The 21,688-nt window shown below is 39.7% G+C and overlaps 1 protein-coding gene across 5 annotated transcripts in view; it reads right to left on the bottom strand.

Moving 5' to 3' along the window:
* LOC116988945 (lysine-specific demethylase 2B-like) overlaps positions 1 to 21,688 on the bottom strand; it is a 159,032-nt gene that overhangs the window by 55,987 nt on the left and 81,357 nt on the right. For all 5 annotated transcript variants that reach the window (XM_033045992.1, XM_033045993.1, XM_033045995.1 and 2 more), the window contains 2 exons: positions 12,790 to 12,828; positions 2,185 to 2,918 (listed from right to left, as the gene is read on the bottom strand). In XM_033045992.1, coding sequence (XP_032901883.1) covers positions 2,185 to 2,918; positions 12,790 to 12,828 — 773 coding nt within the window. The remainder of the gene's footprint in view (positions 1 to 2,184; positions 2,919 to 12,789; positions 12,829 to 21,688) is intronic.

Below are 21,688 nucleotides of genomic sequence, written 5' to 3'. Positions count from 1 at the left end.
AGATCACAACATTGAGATTTTCTTCACATGTTTCAATAATGGGACTTACTGGGCCCATTAAAAAAAAATGTTGAACAGTTACATTTTATACTTTAGCGGTTTGATTCTGTGGTTGTGTTGGGTATTTGCTCCAGAGTTTTTCTACTTTTATAATGTTTTAAACCTTATACTAAAGTTTCTTCATATCTTATTTTAACATTAACATATACAAACTAACTAGGCTGGTCTTTCCCTGCTCAGTACCTCTGGTGGGTGGCTCTCTGTTTTGATGTCTGGTTTGTAGTTGTTATTTTTTTAATTTTTAATGTTTCTGTTCCTGTCTTAACATCTTGTTAGTGGTGACCCATTTCAAAGATGACCTTCATAAAAGTCGACAAAGATATCAGTTTGTGCACTTCTTCTAATAGTCCACCCGTTCTTTCACCTTTTCCCTTTATCCAGTAACCCACTAATTCTTTCAGATGAAGGCAGCAATTCAAATTGTACTTTTCCTAATTTCATATGCTGCATTCAGTACTCAGTGTGGTTTTCTCCACACTGGGAACAAACAAAAAACAAATACAGATTGAGTGACCGCTTTATAGTACACCTCCATTTCGTAAATAATGGTGACAGAGAGCTTCCAGTTACTTGCCACTTTCTCTATCCCATTCCGATTCTGACATCTGTCTTTGGCCTCTTACACTGGGGTTTGGCAAAACAGTGTAAGCTTAAACTACAGCATATCACCTTTCAGCTGGGAATGCTACAGCTCTGAACTCAACATCAAATTGAACAATTTCCAGAAACTGTTTCTTCAATGTATTAAAATTAGCCAGTTCTGATGAAAGTTCACATTAACAGTGAATTCATTGATTTAATAAACCATTACAATAGATCTTAATCACCAACCACATACTAACCATCATGAAAATTTAAAGCTGACCCATAACAGGGGTGGTAATTGGTTCTCACATGAATCTCACACAGCAAGAAAGCCTTACACTTGATGTTGATCATTATATTATAACAGCATTTATATTTAAACCTGATCTCATTGAGAAATTAATAGTAGATGTGGGATTAATAGCGAGACATTAAGATAGTGGTGAATATTGGGCTAACTGTAATTATCCAATTGTCAGGTACAGGTGTGGTTTTAGTGTTGCAAACCATTATTTCAACCCACTAATCCCTCTGCCATTTGATTCCGCTTGTTTTTCCTCTCTCCCTCAATGTCACTATCCATCACACCTCGTCATTCCCTCTCACCACTTTCCACTAGCCATTTCCTCTGCACACTTGCAATCATGATGTAAGATCTTGACCTGAAACTTCAACCATTCATTATCTCCACAGATACCCCCATACCTGCTAAAATCCTCCTTCAGTTTGTTTTTAGCTCCAGACAACAGCATCTGCACTCTTATTCTCCAACCCAATTTCAAGTGTCAGTTTATCAAAATGGCAGCATTAATTTTTTAATGCAAGCTATAAATATATAAATTATTACAACAAATATTTAAAAAAATTATAGTGACAGCATTTTCTATTTTATAAGCCATAAATTCTTAGCCTATATAGGCTTGAGCAAAAATATAACTGACAATTTTTGGATAATTCAAATGGTTCAATCTAAGTAAATTCACATTTGCCTCTTGTTAAAGCTTCTACATTTGCAATAACAAATGTTCACATAATATTCTTGCAAATTCCCTACATTAAACTTCAGAACACCACATAATTCAAAGTTAAAACAGCAACTATAGCGTCTAAGTGTTGAGTTATCCATTCATATTTCAACAGTATTGTCACCAGTATTTAACACAAAATGATTTCATATTTTCTCAAAACACAAAAGTCATTTATTTGGCCCAGTGAGTCTGTTGAGATTGAATATTCCATAATCTGCAATTTGCACTTGCCCATTAACTCCCCCTGATCCTCCCACCATAGAGGCAATTTACAATAGCTAATTAATTTAACATCCAGCACAGCATTGGGATGCAACAGGAAACTGGAGCACCCAGGAGAAACCCACATAGCCCGAGAGAACATGTAAACTCCACACAGACAGTACAAGAGATCAGACCATAACCCAGGTAGCCACACTTCATTACCTTGCTACCCAGTGTAACTGCCGAAATTATCATTGGTCGAAGGTAGATCACAAATTACAGTACATTTCTCAGTTTTGACACTTACCACTTATTCCACGTCTTGCATACTCTCATACAGATGCATAGGTCCCTATGGCTCAGGTAACTGAATATTGCCAGCCACACCTCTCTTTGCACCACATGTTCTGATCCACTGGTAAGTGGTAAAGAATCAGGTTCAGGGCTATGAGGTGGAGGACGAACCACATGTCTCTCCATTTGAAATGGCTTGGGAGGAGACTGCACTGGAAGTTTGCTTAGTATCCGTGGACGAGATATATTTCCAAGAACCTTGTGACAAAGCTGACTGGATGGTCCATTTTTCTTCTTTAATGAAACCTCCACTGTCCTGAAAGAGTTTTTTTGAATATTTTCTCCTCTTAAGGAATAATAGTTATTTTCACCAACTTTTGAAGCCAAGGAAAGCAAATTAGATTTTGTATTCCTTGCATTCTCTTCATCTTCATCTTCTTCTTCCTCGTCATCCTCTTCACTAAAAATGTCATTGGAAAATCTTCTGAGCTTTGACCTTTGGCTATCTGTCTTTGCAATGGACCTCGGACTAGATTCCCCACTGCTTCCTTCGGATCTCTGTAGACTGGATTCCGAACCAGAGCTAGAATCGGAGTCAGAATCTGAGCTGGAGCTGGAGCTGGTAGCTTCATTTCTGTTGACACGTTTCATCATTTGACGTATCCGTTCTATCCTATCTGCATGTTCTGACCTTTCAAGGTGGTTTACTTTATTAGATTCTTCAGAGTCTGGAGTTACTTTCCTTTTCTATGGAACAAAAGTCAAATTTAAATAGTTAAGTAAAACAAAATATACATTCAAATTCTGAACTTCATAATCACATAAAAATTGACAATATTCAAAATGAGAAGATAAAAACTTCCAATTATTTTTTCTTTACAGCACTCAATAAATTGAGAATGTAACCCCCCCCCCCCCCCCCTTTCTGACTAATGATCACAATTTTCAGGTTTGCATCAACAGAATTTGCAATGATTTAAAAAAACATATTTTTCGATGTATATATGAAATTCCTGCCAAAGTAAAGTTTGACAAATGTCAATCAACTTGGGAACCAAACCCAGTGCATCCATTTTGATCTTATTTCTGTTGTAATTAAAATGCCTACGATTATAATGTACCTCAAAATTGCTCACTTAAATTTTATATGCTAAATACAGTGGCCACATTACAATCAACAATGTTAGTTGCACCTGCTGAAGAAGGGACACCGACCAGCAAACCATGCAATTGTTATCATCTAACCTGAAGTACAGGCTTAACCAGAATGTAGTGATCATTAATACTGCACATATAGGACTAGAAAATTTGTTTTGATATCAATCTCGAATATCACTGGAGCCACCTGAAGCAGTTTCAAAAGAATCTTCAAAAGAGCCCTCTTGACAAGGAACACAGAAATGAATAAAGTGTTTATTGCACTCTTTCAATGTCTCATTATATTTTTAATGTAAGCATGTCTAATTATGATGAAAATAAGAATAAGGGGTAAATTTTAAGAATAAGGGGTAAGCCATTTAGAACGGAGCCGAGGAAACACTTTTTCACACAGATAGTTGTGAGTCTGTGGAATTCTCTGCCTCGGAGGGCGGTGGAGGCCGGTTCTCCGGATACTTTCAAGAGAGAGCGAGATAGGGCTCTTAAAGATAGCGGAGTCAGGGGATATGGGGAGAAGGCAGGAACGGGGTACTGATTGGGGATGATCAGCCATGTATACTTTGTGTACTAGTCATGTCTCTACTATTTATTTCATTCCCCTTACATGTTTTTCCTCTACATGCTCAATTTTTGTAAGGTGTCCTTGAGACTCTTGAAAGGCGCCCATAAATAAAATTTATTATTATTATTATTATGATCACATTGACTGGCAGTGCTGGCTCGAAAGGCCGAATGGCCTACTCCTGCACCTATATATTGACCACTAAAATATTAACCTTGCTCTCTGTTACTGTTGCTTTGTACAAAATGATATGGTTTTTACTAATTAAATATAATGTGATAAAAACAGATAATGTTTAGAATTCAGGCTTGGAATTGGATGGAAGCTGCTGGAAATGTGACAAGAGGTTTGGAAAATAATTTAAAGCATTTTATATCAGGTTGATGGGATAATCACGTAGAATCTAATTGAGACATTGTTGTATTAGTGTCCTGAGCTAGTGATTGAGATTCCATTCAACAATACCAGCCAATATTTCTGATACCAAGGACCAGTATGAGTATATTGAAAGCTTAAGAGACAACATGCTTTGCTTCACATTTAAAAGTGTGATTGCATTAATAAAATGTAACTCAATGGAAGAAAGTGAAACATTAACCAAAGTATAAGTGATGGTAATACTTTATTAAGAAAAAAAGCTGCTGATTAAGGGAATCTGCAATAAAACAAAAATATGCACCAACATTTGCTCAGCATGGAGAGGTGGTTGAATTACTGTTTCAGACGAGCAAACTTAAAAGATAATGGTGGCTCAGTTGTGACATTTTAGGCTACGTGTCAATTTTAAAATTTCCATTCAAGGGGCTTAAGAGATGTCTTTGTTAATACTTATCTCAACTTCAAATAAAACAATTATTTAGTCATCAGCAAATTGATGTTTGAAGATCAGATCAGGTCACATTCAAATTAGTAATCACATGTTCAACAATGATGACAGCACAAAAACCATTTCATATACCATACCTGTAAAGTTGAATGGTTGAGATTGTTAGTGCATGAATGCAGGGATACATATTAAATTGAAATTCCAACCAATAGTTTAACACGTGAGCTATGTGAGGGGGGGGGGGGCATTGCTTAAAGTTAGATTTTTTTGCAAATGAAGTACTGTGTGCTAACAAAAATGTAATAGAAAATACAAAACAATGCAAACAAAGCAATGGACAGCATTTGTGATGCAGCAGTCACATTTTTAATTTATCACAGAATAGAAGGGCATGGAACAAGGGCAAGGCAATAATATGACCTATAGATGATTTCAAATATTTTAACATTTTCAAGAAATTAGTCAGATATCGAATGCAGAAAATGCAAGATTTCATTTTATGATTACATTGGTTGCTCTTAGATTATGCTAAAATATAAAAAAGATACACTTGTTTTTGTTATATATTAGGTGCAATTAAGAGTATTTTATAAGGGACATAATGCACTACATTAAAATAATGTATACAGTAATATAGAGAAGAATTTATAATTATTATATACAAAGTGAATAGTTGTCATAGCAATAAGCAAATTATTTTTCAAGTTATTTTAGCAAAGAAATAGGACCCCATGTCCTACACTGTTCTTGCTGACCAAGTATGCATCCATACTAATTTCATTTACCAGCGCTTGGTCCATCGCCTTCCAAATGCTTGTCCAGATACTACATACATTTTGTGAAAGTACTCGTCTCTGCCACCCACATAGACATTGTATTCCAATTTCCAACTATCCTCTAGTTGAAAAAAAAAATTATTCCTCAAATCGCTTTTAAACCTCTTACTCCTTACCCGAAAACCAATGTCTTCTAGTTTCAAACATCTCTGCTATGGGCAAGATTTTCAAATTCACTGCCCTATCTATGCCCCTCAATTTTGTATACATCTATCAGGTGCCTCAGCCTCCTCTGCCTCAAGGACAACTAACCCAATCTATCCAATCCTGCCTCATGACTGAAACATTACATCCCAGACAATACCTTGGTAAATCCCATCTGCACCTTCTTCAGAGCTATTGTCCTGCCTCCACTGTGGCAACCAGAACTGGACGCAATATCCCATTTGTGGTCAAAGAAATGTTTTGTCATGATGTACATGGCCTCTATGCTTTTATATTCTCATACCAAATAATGGAGGCAAGCATCCCTTATACTCATCTCATCTATCTGTGCTGACCTCTTTAAAATCCACAGACTTTTTCCCCAAAGGCACCGCTATTCCTCAATCCTTGGCCCCATCATTTTTATATATCCTACCCTTTGTTGACCTCGCAAATAAGCATTAATTTGCACTTTTTGGGATTAAATTCCATCTGCTAGAGCTCTGCCAAATTTACCAACTGATCAATATCATTCTGTGGCCCTACTACCAACAACCATTTGTGTCACCTGCAAAAACATCATTATCTGATATAAAATTTAATTTTGCACAGAATTTATGACCCATTGTCCTCTGAATTAAAATCAGATTCATAGATTGATTAGATGCCATCGTAATGATCTGCCTGCCCAATTAATAGTACTAATAAACATTAATGCAGCAAAATAAATATTTTCTTAAACCGATTACAACTGTCTCACCCAGTGACATAACAGCCTCTACGATATTCACAACTTAGTCATAGTTAGAAAAATGACACTTGGATTCAATAGCCATAAACATCTTCCTTGGATTCTATCAAATTGATAACAATTAGTTACCACTCCCATTTGTGAATGCTATATAGAAAAATCTAACATCTAAAATTAATTTAGGAGGAAAGGTAGCAATATCTGAAGACAGCAGACAGCCATTATTGAAAGATGCATGTGAACAAGAGCAACACTGAGGAAATTCACAGCAACAGGTTCAGAGATATAGTATATTTTTGTGCAAAATGCTGGAGTAACTGCTGACAGCTGCCTGTCCCACTGAGCTACTCCAGCATTTTGTGTCTACCTTTGGTGTAAACCAGCATAGAAACATAGAAAATATGTGCAGGAGGAGACCATTCAGCCCTTCGAGCCAGCACCGCCATTCATTGTGATAACGGCTGATCGTCCCCTATCAATAACCCGTGCCTGCCTTCTCCCCATATCCCTTGACTCCACTAGCCCCTAGAGCTCTATCTAACTCTCTCTTAAATCCATCCAGTGATTTGGCCTCCACTGCCCTCTGTGGCAGGGAACTTCATAAATTCACAACTCTCTGGGAGAAAAAGGTTTTTCTCACCTCAGTCTTAAATGACCTCCCCTTTATTCTAAGACTGTGGCCCCTGGTTCTGGACTCGCCCAACATAGGGAACATTTTACCTGCATCTAGCTTGTCCAGTCCATATATGTTTCTATAAGATCCCCCCTCATCCTTCTAAACTCCAGTGAATACAAGCCTAGTCTTTTCAATCTTTCCTCATATGACAGTCCCGCCATCCCAGGGATCAATCTCGTGAACCTACGCTGCACTGCCTCAATCACAAGGATGTCCTTCCTCAAATTAGGAGACCAAAACTGTACACAATACTCCAGATGTGGTCTCACCAGAGCTCTATACAACTGCAGAAGAAACTCTCTACTCCTATACTGAAATCTTCTTGTTATGAAGGCCAACATTCCATTAGCATCTGTAGTTCCTTCCTACACATTTCTGTGCAAAATGGAAATATGCAATGCAATATAAGAACATAATCACATCATAGAATGCGTTGTCACATGTTGGGAGTGCCTTGCTGTTAGACAAGAATAAAGTAGAAAGACCTGTTTAGAAGCTTCTAATGTCCTGTTGAAATTGTGGCATTTAGACTAACACTCCCCAGCATAGTCCCGGGTCCATCTGCAAGTACATTACAATAGGCATCCAAAAGACAAAGCCGTGTGCGTGACTTTGACGTCTTTGAGGGGAGGGGGGGGGGGGGGGGGGCGCGGTGGGACTAAAATGCCGTTTTGTACTGCCTATCGGAGGCGCACTTCCTCGGGCTGCTAAGTGCTGCAGAAAAATCGATCCGCCTCCCGTTCACGCAATTTTATTTTTTAAATTAAAAAATAAATAAATAAATAAATAGATGGATGACATTTAAGAAAGAGTCGTTGGACAATTTAATATTTGGATTAAAATAAAAAGCGGCCTCGAACGCCCTCAATGCCTACAATGTGATGGATCGCAAGAACGGGACGAAACAAAGTGTAAGTCGTCTATTTTACATATAATCTTGCTTCTTGGGATGGCTTTAATCTACGTTGCGAAAATGTGATTTGGGCCCCATGCGAACCGGCAGTGTTTTTCCTGCCAATATGGGGTTCAAATTCACCGCAAATGCAACGTTCCAATCGATTGCGTTCCAGAAGCAAGATGATTAAAATGCCCTTTTTTTTGTTGGAGATAAGCCATCTAAATTGTCTATATTTTGTGTTATTCTCTCTCTCTCCATGATCATTATTTTTAAACTAAATATTCACAACAGTTTGAGTCACATGTATTGTGCAAAAAACAATAATTTGATTATATTTTGGGTGGATATTTCTAGATTAATTTATGGGAATTAAACATTAAATTCCTTCCATCTGGGATATAAATTCATGGCAGATTAAAAATCATGTTATATTGTGAATTCTTGTGTGAATGGGATTAGTTTGTTATTTGGATACATAGGCTATTTAAAAAAAAAAAGAATTCTTAAGAAATGGAATCTACAGGACATGGTTAATGGGAAAGTAGTGGGCAGAAAGGCATGTCATGTGTGGTTTGAAGAGCAAAAACTTGTAGTTTACAATGCCAAAATTGAAAAGTTGAGGAATTGCACAGAGTTGCTTATTGGTTACAATCTGAGGAGTATGATGATGCTACTGATTATGATATGCCAATGTACCAGCTAGCAACTGATCTTCCCCATAAAGACCTGGTCAATTGCTAGAAATTGTAATTTATTTACCTATCAGTTACGGACTTACAGCATATTATACAATAATATTAAAGTTCTGATGAGAATATCACATTTTTGAGAATATCACATTTTTGAATTTTCAGGGCAGTCTGGGTGTTTATTAATATTTCCATCACAACGGTCAATTTTGTAATTAGCTACAATTAGGTAATTAACTAATTTTATGCTTTAATTTCAGGTCATCCAAATAAGATGTTTTATATTTGTTTCAGAATGCTTCAATCTACAATAACTGAAAATTTCATTCAGTTCTCTTAATTTTTAAGAAAGTTATGGGCTTTTGACTGTCCTCGATCGCAGCTTTTGTGAAGTCAATGGAAAAGCAATAGGGAACAAGATGCTAATTTCCGAGTATGAAAATGGCCATAACTTTTTTAATACTGAAGATATGAAAGTGAATTAAGTGTCAAATTAAACTTGTTTTTATGCTTTATCTGATGAGATAAATTGCAGACTTGATTTTTAAAATCTCAAAATGTTGTAACATTGCTACATACAGTATACCGAGACCTGCAAATCTACTATTATAAACAGGTTCAATGCCTCTGGGTTATATTAATCCAAAAGTATTTGTAGTTTTCCTGTGAACATTGTGACCCACTTTTGGTACAATTAACATCAGAAACTATTTTCTGTCATCTTCTGCAAGGGTGACAACTAGTATGTGGATTAAGAAATTTTACCTTTTGCAATTTTGCACGGTACAAATCAGTTGCTAAATTGTTAAAATATCCCAGCATGGCACTGATCTGAAAGGATATTCTAAAGAATCTACCTACAAAGATTAACCTTTTTATCTGCACTAAAAACCATAAGAGTTTAAGTTGATTTGATTTTTTTTTTTTGATTTTGATTTTATTAGGGACAGTGCATATTAATAAAACATTTGCATGTAATATGCAAGATTGTAGCCAGTGGCTAATTTCCATCTTTAGTCCCACACAAAAATAAACACATCCCAAACAAGGTAAAAAAACAAAAGACAAAAACAAAAACAAAACAAACAATATGATTCAAACACTTTGGTTCTGTCTTCACTAAGGAAGCCATAAATAATCTGCCGGAAATAGCAGGGGACCGGGGGTCAAATGAGATGGAGGAACTGAGTGAAATCCAGGTTAGCCGGGAAGTGGTGTTAGGTAAATTGAATGGATTAAAGGCCGATAAATCCCCAGGGCCAGATAGGCTGCATCCCAGAGTACTTAAGGAAGTAGCCCCAGAAATAGTGGATGCATTAGTGATAAGTTTTCAAAACTCTTTAGATTCTGGAGTAGTTCCTGAGGATTGGAGGGTAGCTAATGTAACCCCACTTTTTAAAAAGGGAGGGAGAGAGAAAACGGGGAATTACAGACCAGTTAGTCTAACGTCGGTAGTGGGGAAACTGCTAGAATCAGTTATTAAAGATGGGATAGCAGCACATTTGGAAAGTGGTGAAATCATTGGACAAAGTCAGCATGGATTTATGAAAGGTAAATCATGTCTGACGAATCTTATAGAATTTTTCGAGGATGTAACTAGTAGTGTGGATAAGGGAGAACCAGTGGATGTGTTATATCTGGACTTTCAGAAGGCTTTCGACAAGGTCCCACGTAAGAGATTAGTATACAAACTTAAAGCACACTGTATTGGGGGTTCAATATTGATGTGGATAGAGAACTGGCTGGCAGACAGGAAGCAAAGAGTAGGAGTAAACGTGTCCTTTTCACAATGGCAGGCAGTGACTAGCGGGGTACCGCAAGGCTCAGTGCTGGGACCCCAGCTATTTACGATATATATTAATGATTTGGACGAGGGAATTGAATGCATCATCTCAAAATTTGCGGATGACACGAAGCTGGGGGGCAGTGTTAGCTGTGTGGAGGATGCTAGGAGGCTGCAAGGTGACTTGGATAGGCTGGGTGAGTGGGCAAATGCATGGCAGATGCAGTATAATGTGGATAAATGTGAGATTATCCACTTTGGTAGCAAAAACAGGAAAGTAGACTATTATCTGAATGGTGGCCGATTAGGAAAGGGGGAGATGCAACGAGACCTGTCATGGTACAGTCATTAAAAGTAGGCATGCAGGTGCAGCAGGCAGTGAAGAAGGCGAATGGTATGTTAGCATTCATAGCAAAAGGATTTGAGTATAGGAGCAGGGAGGTTCTACTGCAGTTGTACAGTGTCTTGGTGAGACCACACCTGGTGTATTGCGTACAGTTTTGGTCTCCTAATCTGAGGAAAGACATACTCTTGCCATAGTACAGAGAAGGTTCACCAGACTGATTCCTGGGATGTCAGGACTTTCATATGAAGAAAGACTGGATAGACTCGGTTTGTACTCGCTAGAATTTAGAAGATTGAGGGGGGATCTTATAGAAACTTACAAAATTCTTAAGGGGTTGGACAGGCTAGATGCAGGAAGATTGTTCCCGATGTTGGGGAAGTCCAGAACAAGGGGTCACAGTTTAAGGATAAGGGGGAAATCTTTTAGGACTGAGATGAGGAAAACATTTTTCACACAGAGAGTGGTGAATCTCTGGAATTCTCTGCCACAGAAGGTAGTTGAGGCCAGTTCATTGGCTATATTTAAGAGGGAGTTAGATGTGGCCCTTGTGGCTAAAGGGATCAGGGGGTATGGAGAGAAGACAGGATACTGAGTTGGATGATCAGCCATGATCATATTGAATGGCGGTGCAGGCTCGAAGGGCCGAATGGCCTACTCCTGCACCTATTTTCTATGTTTCTATGTAACACTAAACTTCTGAAATTTCAATTTACAGTGAATGTCATTTATATTCACTAAAAATCCCATTATTTTTTTTTTTAAACATCTCAGAAGCTAAAAATCACTCCAGCAACCTAGGTAAACGATCATAAACAAAAAGGTTGCACAACCCATAATTACTGCACTTAATTCTAATTAACTTCAAACCTATGCAATGGTAAATGAACCCAAGCAGGATAGCATAAGGGCTATTATTTATGACATGATGGGCATAAGCACAATTAAACAATACACCCAAAACGCGTGACATTAGTGTTAAGGTTCATGAAACAAAAAAAACCTGACCTGTTCCTGTATCACCAACAAAATGAACACCTTTCTGCACATTAGCACCTGATCAAATGCACATAAGACAGTTGGCTATTTCTTAGCTGTTCAAAAAAATTGCACCCTGGTAACACAGTTCCAATAAATAGTTACAGGAGTGGAAGAGGAAATATTTTCAGATGATTCTCTCTAACACAAGGATGAAGATGCAATTTTGCATTCAAAGTTATCAGATGAATGCAACTAATGGGGTTGATCACAACGAATCACTGCACTCAAGGCCTGAAGCTCCATGCCTTTGGATTTTAAGAACATTCTAAACCAGTGGTTCCCAACGTGGGGCGTACGCCCCACAGGGGGGCAATTTGATTTTTAAGGGGGGCAATTGAGCGCGACTGAGGTGGTCTGGGTCCAAATTTTCGATTTTAATTTTTTTGGATTTTCCATCAGGTAAACATATGTAGTTTATGTTTCAGATGTTATTTTGAGTAAATACATTTTTTTGGGTAAAAAAAGGGGGGAGGGGGGGGCATCAGGATTTTAGAGGTGATCAGGTGGGGCATGACCAAAAAAAGGTTGGGAACCACTGTTCTAAACAAAACAGGATGTATCATTATGTTGATAGATATTATTAAATTATTTGACACCCAAACATTTCAACTGCATTAAAAGAGTGACTAATGCACAGAACTCAGAAGAGTAGTGGCCACAAAAGGTCGTTCAACCTGGAATTAGTTCAGCAACCTGCCACTGTGGTTTCCACAAAACTGAAATTATAATCCAAAATTCTTAAAAATTGAACAGGTATTCTCAAATTGAAAAAAAAAAATCAGTTTAAAAGCAGTTTAATGCCTGTTGCCTACTGGTGTATAGAACTGTTTCACGAAGATGTTCATATTAGTTTACTGGAGACAATAAAACCGAGCAACATAATATTTTCTTCTAAAGCCAACATTGCCTACCTTTCTCTTTTGAAGTTTGTCATCTTTTCCTCCTCTCAGCTAAAAAAAGTACATCATGGTTAGAATTTTTCATACAACTTTTTCACTTTGCTGCATTATACATCACTTCTTGTACAAAATAAATTACACACCACACTATTAGTCAAAGATCAGTAATTAAAAAACATTAGATAATGGATTGTAATTTCAGAGTGTTAAGTCTGAATCAGATGCATTACGAATTTCATTTTTGTCCTTGAGTAAAGGAATCTGGGACCATTAAGAGAAAGCATTTCACCCTTTTAACTTTTTTGCCATTAGGCAAAATCTGGGACCTTGCTCCATAAAAATAACTTTGCTTAACTGAATGCATTCATAAAAACCTTTCTAGCTTAACTTTAAAATTGACAACTAACCCAGAATTCACTGGCATTGGTTCCAAAGTTCTACCAATCTCATCTTGAAACTTCGATCTTGAAAGCTTTTATTTAATTACCCTTTTCAGTTCTTGGGAATGTAGCTCTAGTTGTGCAGCATTCTCTCATGATTCAACCATTCAACTCTGATTATAATTCTAATAAATTCCTGCTGAATATCCTCCAAAAACATTCTTTCCGTCATATAGTATGGTCAGAGGCATTCAGTATCTGCTGCTTAAATGGGATGTTATACAATTGCAACAAAATTCTCACCTCTTGCATTCTGATTCTCCAGGCTAAAGACCCATCATTAAATTAGCTTTTCTGATTATTTCATATCTCCGTAGACACATTTTTTATGGTCTAGATTAATGAATGTCAATGGATGAGATAGCAGGCTCTGGCAAAGCTTTAGAACTCTCACTACTTTCCCAACAAAAGTAGCAAATGTTTTAGTAAGTAAGGGTTTAAAGGTGATGAGAAGAGCTAAGTTATGACTATTTAAAAACAGACAAAGAGGGAAATAAGGGATAAGAAAGTGCTAGAATTATCATGACAGTTACAGTTTGAGGGGATTATTCTACATACACTACTCTGTAGGAAAAACATTGAGACATAAATACGCAATCTGAAGTCTTCAAAAATGTATTTACTTTTGTTAATTTTCCCTACATAGTTGATGCGACCAGTTTATGAATGACCAATAATAGTATATGGAATATATTTACCAGTCTTTAATTCAGGAGTTTTCATTCATCTATTCGACTGAGTGACTGGATTAAAGCCACTCCTTGAATTGAACATAAGGCAGATCAAGACATTGTTAAAAAATGATTAAGATGACCTGATGGAAAGTCATTGTTCCAGAAGCATTGGTAATTGTTTCCCTTGTCACACACAAATGAAGAAGGGTTTCGGCCCGAAACGTCGCCTATTTCCTTCGCTCCATAGATGCTGCTGCACCCGCTGAGTTTCCCCAGCAATTTTGTGTACCTTCACACACAAATGCTGCCTGGTTGCTGAATATTTACATCCTCCGTTTTGAAATATAGGAGACATAAGCTTTTGGTCTTCAGAAGAATGCACATCTCCTGGTTCATGCAAGGCTTCTGGTTAGGAAACACTCGGATAGTTTGTGTAAGAACACAGTCCTCCACACATTTCCTTATGAAGTCTGTAACGACTGAGGCAAATTCATTCAGGTCCGTTGCCGAGACCTTGAACATTGCCCAGTCAACTGACTCCAAAACAGCAATGGTAAAAATCCTGGCAAGCACTTCCTCCTATGCTGCATTGTTCTATGATTCTAAAAACAGTTTTAACAGCATAAAAAAGGGCACAGCTCCAAGATGGAGTATTTGAGATTTACACCGCCTTGCTTTCAATTCATCCCTTCAGTGGCAGTTCAACATTATTTTCTTAATCACATTTTGCCCTCTTAGGTTTCATTTCATCATTCAAATTGCAAAATGTTTAATACTGTCCAACTGACCAATCAGATAAAATTAATGTGATTCAAGGTTTAATGAAAAACATACTCAAGCCTAAAATAGGCTGCCACCACAGCATCTAAAAATACATTACTTTCTGCCAGCAGAATAAAGTATACTGGATTGAACAGGCAGAATAAAAAAAGGCAGCAAAGTGTATATAAATACAATTTGGGGACTGGCCTTATTTAAAACAGTACATCTCCCCATACTTTATTCAATGAATGAAGATTCAAATTCACAACAGAATGTGAGGAAATGCATAAATATTTAACAAACCTGTTTAAGTTTTATCACTCTAACTACTCTTCCTTCTCAGAGTCAAGCAATTCAATGGTGTTTAAGAAGGAACTGCAGATGCTGGAAAATCGAAGGTACACAAAAATGCGGGTGCAGCAGCATCTATGGAGCGAAGGAAATAGGCAACGTTTCGGGCCGAAACCCTTCTTCAGACTGACTGAAGGCATTAATCTATGCATTAGTCTTTCCGCTGGATTATTTTAATGACTATCCAGCAGAAAGGAAGAATTGTGCATGTATCACTCTTTATGTATCTCTGATTTGCATGTGTTTTTGATTTTCAAGATTCTGAGGGGGGCAAGGGTCTGCATGGGATTGGGAGTTGGGCTGGGGAGCTGCAACTGGTAGAAGTGGTATTAATTGATCCAGAATAAATTCCTGGTTGGGCTAAGTAGGTGGAGACAGGATTGGGTAAAGATTGAGAGCTTCAGGATTCAGTTATGGGAGTGGGTAGGAGAGGTTGCTGGTGGATCATGCAATGATTAGTGTCCCTAGAGGGGAGCTGAGAAAGCAGACAAAGGGGTCACACCAGGCTCTAGGTTACAGCAACAGCCACAAACATACTTCCTCTTAAATTGTTAGCTTCACAAAAGACTGGACTGCTTCTATGAGTTGCCTGATGATAGAATTGGGCATGCTTATAATGAATGGGGAGGGAGGGGGGGGGGGGGGGGGGGGGGAAAGAGGGGCTCTCAGATGTTTTATAACAACATTGAAAAGACATTTGGACAGGTGGATAGGAAAGTTTTAGAGAGATATGGACCAAACACGGGCATGTTGAATCGGTGTAGATGGAGCACCTTGATCGGCCTGGGCAAGCTGGACCAAAGGGCCTGTTTCCATGCTGTATGACACACTGGGGATTAAACATGGTTGAATGATTTTGAACATGACCACAGTCCTGCATACATTTTTGCGTGAGACATTGTAACGACCCAGAACTAACAGAGAAGTTCCTATTTGAAATTCCGAATGTGAAGCAATGTTTATCTTTCATGGAAATTGGAAAATGTAGTGCAAAAACCGAGATGCTAAATGACCCAGTTTCGTAGGATATATATAGATTTGCTGATGACAAAGCTAAGTCACATAAGTAGCAGTGTAGATGGCAAAATTAAATTACAAAGACATATAAATAGATTAAGGAATAACCAACACACTGGATAATGAATATTGATGTAAGTAAATGTGAGGTCATCCACTTCGAATTTAAGAAAAGAGTGATTATTAAAAGGTACATCAATGGAGCAAAAAAAAAACCCCAAACTGCTGGAGGAACTGGATAGGTTAAGCAGCATCTTGGAGGCAAAGCGATTGTTAATGTTTCAGGTTGAGACTTTGCAGCAAGGTTGAGAGTAAGTGGGAGATTTAGAGTAAGTAAAGAGATGTGAGTGAACGGTAAAGTAGGGGCTGGCAGGTGAAACCAGGTGAAGAGGGGAGAGGGAGGTAGAGGATGGAACCTAATATGTGAAACCACAAGGTAGAACCGATGGGCAAATGGAATAGGAAACCCAGTAGATTAAGTGTTTTAGTGATAAGCAGATAAAACCAGGTGGGAGAGGGGAACAAAACAGGTTGTTTAAGAAGGAACTACAGATGCTGGAAAAATCGAAAGTAGACAAAAAATGCTAGAGAAACTCAGTGGGTGAGGCAGCATCTATGGAAAGAAGGAATAGGCGACATTTCGGGTAGAGACCCTTCTTCAAACTGATCTCTCGGGACGGCGGGACTGCCATATGGCGAAAGAAAGGAGCAACTGGGCTTGTACACACTGGAATTTAGACGGATGAGGGGATCTTATTGAAACATAAGATTATTAAGGGATTGGACATGCTAGAGGCAGGAAACATGTTCCCGATGTTAGGGGAGTCCAGAACCAGGGGCCACAGTTTAAGAATAAGGGGTAGGCCATTTAGAATGGAGATGAGGAAAAACTTTTTCACCAAGTGTTATGAATTTGTGGAATTCTCTTCCTCAGAAGGCAGTGGAGGCCGATTTACTGGATGCATTAAAAAAAAGAGTTAGATAGAGCTCTTAGGGCTAGTGGAATCATGGGGAGAAGACAGGAACGGGGTACTGATTTTGGATGATCAGCCATAATCAATTTGAATGGAGGTGCTAGCTCGAAGGGTCGAATGGCCTATTCCTGCACCTATTGTCTATGTATCTATGTATCTAATATAGTCCATTACAGCATCATTTCCTTTCATCTGGTCTATCTGCACTATCTGCTGCATCAGGAATGCTGGCAGAATCGCAAATGCCTGCCACCCTGGAGGTGGGGTAGCGTTGCTGGTTAGAGAGCAGATTAACGCAATAGAAAGGAAGGACATTAGCTTTGAGGATGTGGAATCGATATGGGTAGAGCTGCGAAACACTAAGGGGCAGAAAACACTAGTGGGAGTTGTGTACAGGCCACCTAACAGTAGTAGTGGAGTTGGGGATGGCATCAAACAGGAAATTAGAAATACGTGCAACAAAGGTAAAACAGTTATAATGGGTGACTTCAATCTACATATAGATTGGGTGAATCAAATTGGCAAGGGTGCTGAGGAAGAGGATTTCTTGGAATGTATGCAGGATAGTTTTCTAAACCAACATGTAGAGGAACCAACGAGAGAGCAGGCTATTCTAGACTGGGTATTGAGCAATGAGGAAGGGTTAGTTAGCAGTCTTGTTGTGCGTGGCCCCTTGGGCAAGTGACCATAATATGGTTGAGTTCTTCATTAGGATGGAGAGTGACATCGTTAATTCAGAAACAAGGGTCCTGAACTTAAAGAAAGGTAACTTTGAGGGTATGAGACGTGAATTGGCCAAGATAGACTGGCGATTGATTCTTAATGGGTTGACGGTGGATATGCAATGGAAGGCATTTAAAGACTGCATGGATGAACTACAACAATTGTTCATCCCAGTTTGGCAAAAAAATAAATCAGGGAAGGTAGTGCATCCGTGGATAACAAGGGAAATCAGGGATAGTATCAAAACAAAAGATGAAGCGTACAAATTAGCCAGAAAAAGCAGCCTACCAGAGGACTGGGAGAAATTCAGAGACCAGCAGAGGAGGACAAAGGGCTTAATTAGGAAAGGGAAAATAGATTATGAAAGAAAACTGGCAGGGAACATAAAAACTGACTGCAAAAGCTTTTATAGATATGTGAAGAGAAAAAGATTAGTTAAAACAAATGTAGGTCCCTTGCAGTCAGAAACGGGTGAATTGATCATGGGGAACAAGGACATGGCAGACCAATTGAATAACTACTTTGGTTCTGTCTTCACTAAGGAAGACATAAATAATCTGCCGGAAATAGCAGGGGTCCGGGGGTCAAATGAGATGGAGGAACTTAGTGAAATCCAGGTTAGCCGGGAAGTGGTGTTAGGTAAATTGAATGGATTAAAGGCCGATAAATCCCCAGGGCCAGATAGGCTGCATCCCAGAGTACTTAAGGAAGTAGCCCCAGAAATAGTGGATGCATTAGTGATAAGTTTTCAAAACTCTTTAGATTCTGGAGTAGTTCCTGAGGATTGGAGGGAAGCTAATGTAACACCACTTTTTAAAAAGGGAGGGAGAGAGAAAACGGGGAATTACAGACCAGTTAGTCTAACGTCGGTAGTGGGGAAACTGCTAGAATCAGTTATTAAAGATGGGATAGCAGCACATTTGGAAAGTGGTGAAATCATTGGACAAAGTCAGCATGGATTTATGAAAGGTAAATCATGTCTGACGAATCTTATAGAATTTTTCGAGGATGTAACTAGTAGTGTGGATAAGGGAGAACCAGTGGATGTGTTATATCTGGACTTTCAGAAGGCTTTCGACAAGGTCCCACGTAAGAGATTAGTATACAAACTTAAAGCACACTGTATTGGGGGTTCAATATTGATGTGGATAGAGAACTGGCTGGCAGACAGGAAGCAAAGAGTAGGAGTAAACGTGTCCTTTTCACAATGGCAGGCAGTGACTAGCGGGGTACCGCAAGGCTCAGTGCTGGGACCCCAGCTATTTACGATATATATTAATGATTTGGACGAGGGAATTGAATGCAACATCTCAAAATTTGCGGATGACACGAAGCTGGGGGGCAGTGTTAGCTGTGTGGAGGATGCTAGGAGGCTGCAAGGTGACTTGGATAGGCTGGGTGAGTGGGTAAATGCATGGCAGATGCAGTATAATGTGGATAAATGTGAAGTTATCCACTTTGGTGGCAAAAACAGGAAAGTAGATTATTATCGGAATGGTGGCCGATTAGGAAAGGGGGAGATGCAACGAGACCTGTCATGGTACAGTCATTAAAAGTAGGCATGCAGGTGCAGCAGGCAGTGAAGAAGGCGAATGGTATGTTAGCATTCATAGCAAAAGGATTTGAGTATAGGAGCAGGGAGGTTCTACTGCAGTTGTACAGGGTCTTGGTGAGACCACACCTGGAGTATTGCGTACAGTTTTGGTCTCCTAATCTGAGGAAAGACATTCTTGCCATAGAGGGAGTACAGAGAAGGTTCACCAGACTGATTCCTGGGATGTCAGGACTTTCATATGAAGAAAGACTGGATAGACTCGGTTTGTACTCGCTAGAATTTAGAAGATTGAGGGGGGATCTTATAGAAACTTACAAAATTCTTAAGGGGTTGGACAGGCTAGATGCAGGAAGATTGTTCCCGATGTTGGGGAAGTCCAGAACAAGGGGTCACAGTTTAAGGATAAGGGGGAAATCTTTTAGGACTGAGATGAGGAAAACATTTTTCACACAGAGAGTGGTGAATCTCTGGAATTCTCTCCCGCAGAAGGTAGTTGAGGCCAGTTCATTGGCTATATTTAAGAGGGAGTTAGATGTGGCCCTTGTGGCTAAAGGGATCAGGGGGTATGGAGAGAAGGCAGGTACAGGATACCGAGTTGGATACCGACAGCCATGATCATATTGAATGGCGGTGCAGGCACGAAGGGCCGAATGGCCTACTCCTGCACCTATTTTCTATGTTTCTGGGAGAAGATACAGGAACTTGAAAGCTCAGATGCAAGAACAGCTTCTTCCTCATTGCTATCCAATCACCTCTTTCACACACCATATCAGGAAGTGTTGACCTGCACTCTTATCTCTATCTCATTCTGTTATTGTACTTTAATATTCATTTGAAGTACCGTATTTCCCAGCGTCCAAGACGCTATTTTTTACTCTAAAATAAGGCCCGAAAATTTACCTGCATCTCGTAGGCCGAAGGTTAGGCAAAGCAATGCCACTCTCGTAGCGACTGCTCCGCAGAACCTGCCACACCTTTGAACCTGGATCTGTGTGAAGTTGGAGCGGCTGTAAAAGGACAGCGCCGCTGGGGTGAGAGTTCCTTTCCACAGCGTGTGGGGAGTCTGGCCTGGGTCAGCACCGGCCTGGGCTGCACAAAGTAGTAAACTTGGCTGGGCCGCCAGGGGTACAGTTGCAGGGAGGGCAGGAGCGTTGAGAAGGAGGGGGTCGGAGATTGTGCCAGCAACTCACTCACTGCTGCCGCGGCGCCCTGGGCGCAGAGCCACCGCATTGTGGCCTGGGAGAGAAGTAGCTCGGGTGGCTGCGAGCAGCCGCCAGGACCGGACAGCGGAACCGGCCACCACCTCAGCGCCTTCTGCTGGCCAGCCAGCCACTGTGTCCTTCAGCACAGGCGCAACCGGTGGAGGTGGTGGGGTGCATCTTCGACGTAGGTGTGTCTTCATTGCCGGGAAATACTGTACTCTAATGTTACACTACAATTTTGTACCGTTCTGCTGATTTGCACTCATCATTATAATCAGTTATATGTATCATTACTATATATATGCTGTTTACTGTGATCTTAAATGATCAAAGAATTTAAGTGGACCTTGGTGTATTTGATAATAAACTAATCTGAATTTGAACCATTCACTTGTTTTACCCCAGTAGTCAGTAGCAATACATGCCATCTACAAAAATGCGCTGCAATTGCTCACCTACAGTATTTAAATATCACCTTCCAAATTCCCAATAATTACCATCATGAAAGACAAGGACTGCAAGCAAATCAGAATCAGAATCACACTTTATTCGCCAAGTATGTTTTGCAACATACGAGGAATTTCATTGGCAGGTCAGTCATACAATTAAAAGTAACAGAACACTCAAAAACACATTTTAACATGAACATCCACCACAGTGACTCCTACACATTCCTCACTGTGATGGAAGGCGAAATAAAGCTCAAGTCCTTCCCTTAATTCTTCCTCAAGCCCCCGTTGACAGGACGATTTTGACTCCCGTAGCCGGCGACGTTCGGGCCCTCCGCGTCGAGGCGATCAAGCTGCCGCATCGAGGGGATGTCAGCTCACCCACGCCGGGCGATCGAACCTCGCGACGGGGCTGGTGAACCTTCCACGACGTTGGAGCTCCCGACTCGGCCTCACCAGAAGACTGCGAGCCCTTGATGGTGATTCCGCGGTGGGAGCGATCCCAGGCAAGGGATCAGCTCCGATGTTAAGTCCGCGCCCTGCGGTGGGGCTCACGACAGTCCGAGGAGGCTTCCAGCTCCAGCGATGGTAGGCTGCAGAGCCCAGAGACTGTGATCCGAAAATTGATCACATCTCCGGCATGGTAGGAACTTGAAAAAAAGTTTCCCCCGATTCCCTCCCCCCTCATAAAACAAACCGAAGAACATTAAAACAAAAACTTTTAACAAACTAAAAATAACAAAAAGAGTGAAAAGACAAACAGA

The sequence above is a fragment of the Amblyraja radiata genome, chromosome 28 (assembly GCF_010909765.2).
Source record: "Amblyraja radiata isolate CabotCenter1 chromosome 28, sAmbRad1.1.pri, whole genome shotgun sequence".
Taxonomy (NCBI): domain Eukaryota; kingdom Metazoa; phylum Chordata; class Chondrichthyes; order Rajiformes; family Rajidae; genus Amblyraja; species Amblyraja radiata.
Note: the sequence above shows the minus strand (reverse complement) of the source record. Positions and strands in the feature narration are given on the sequence as shown.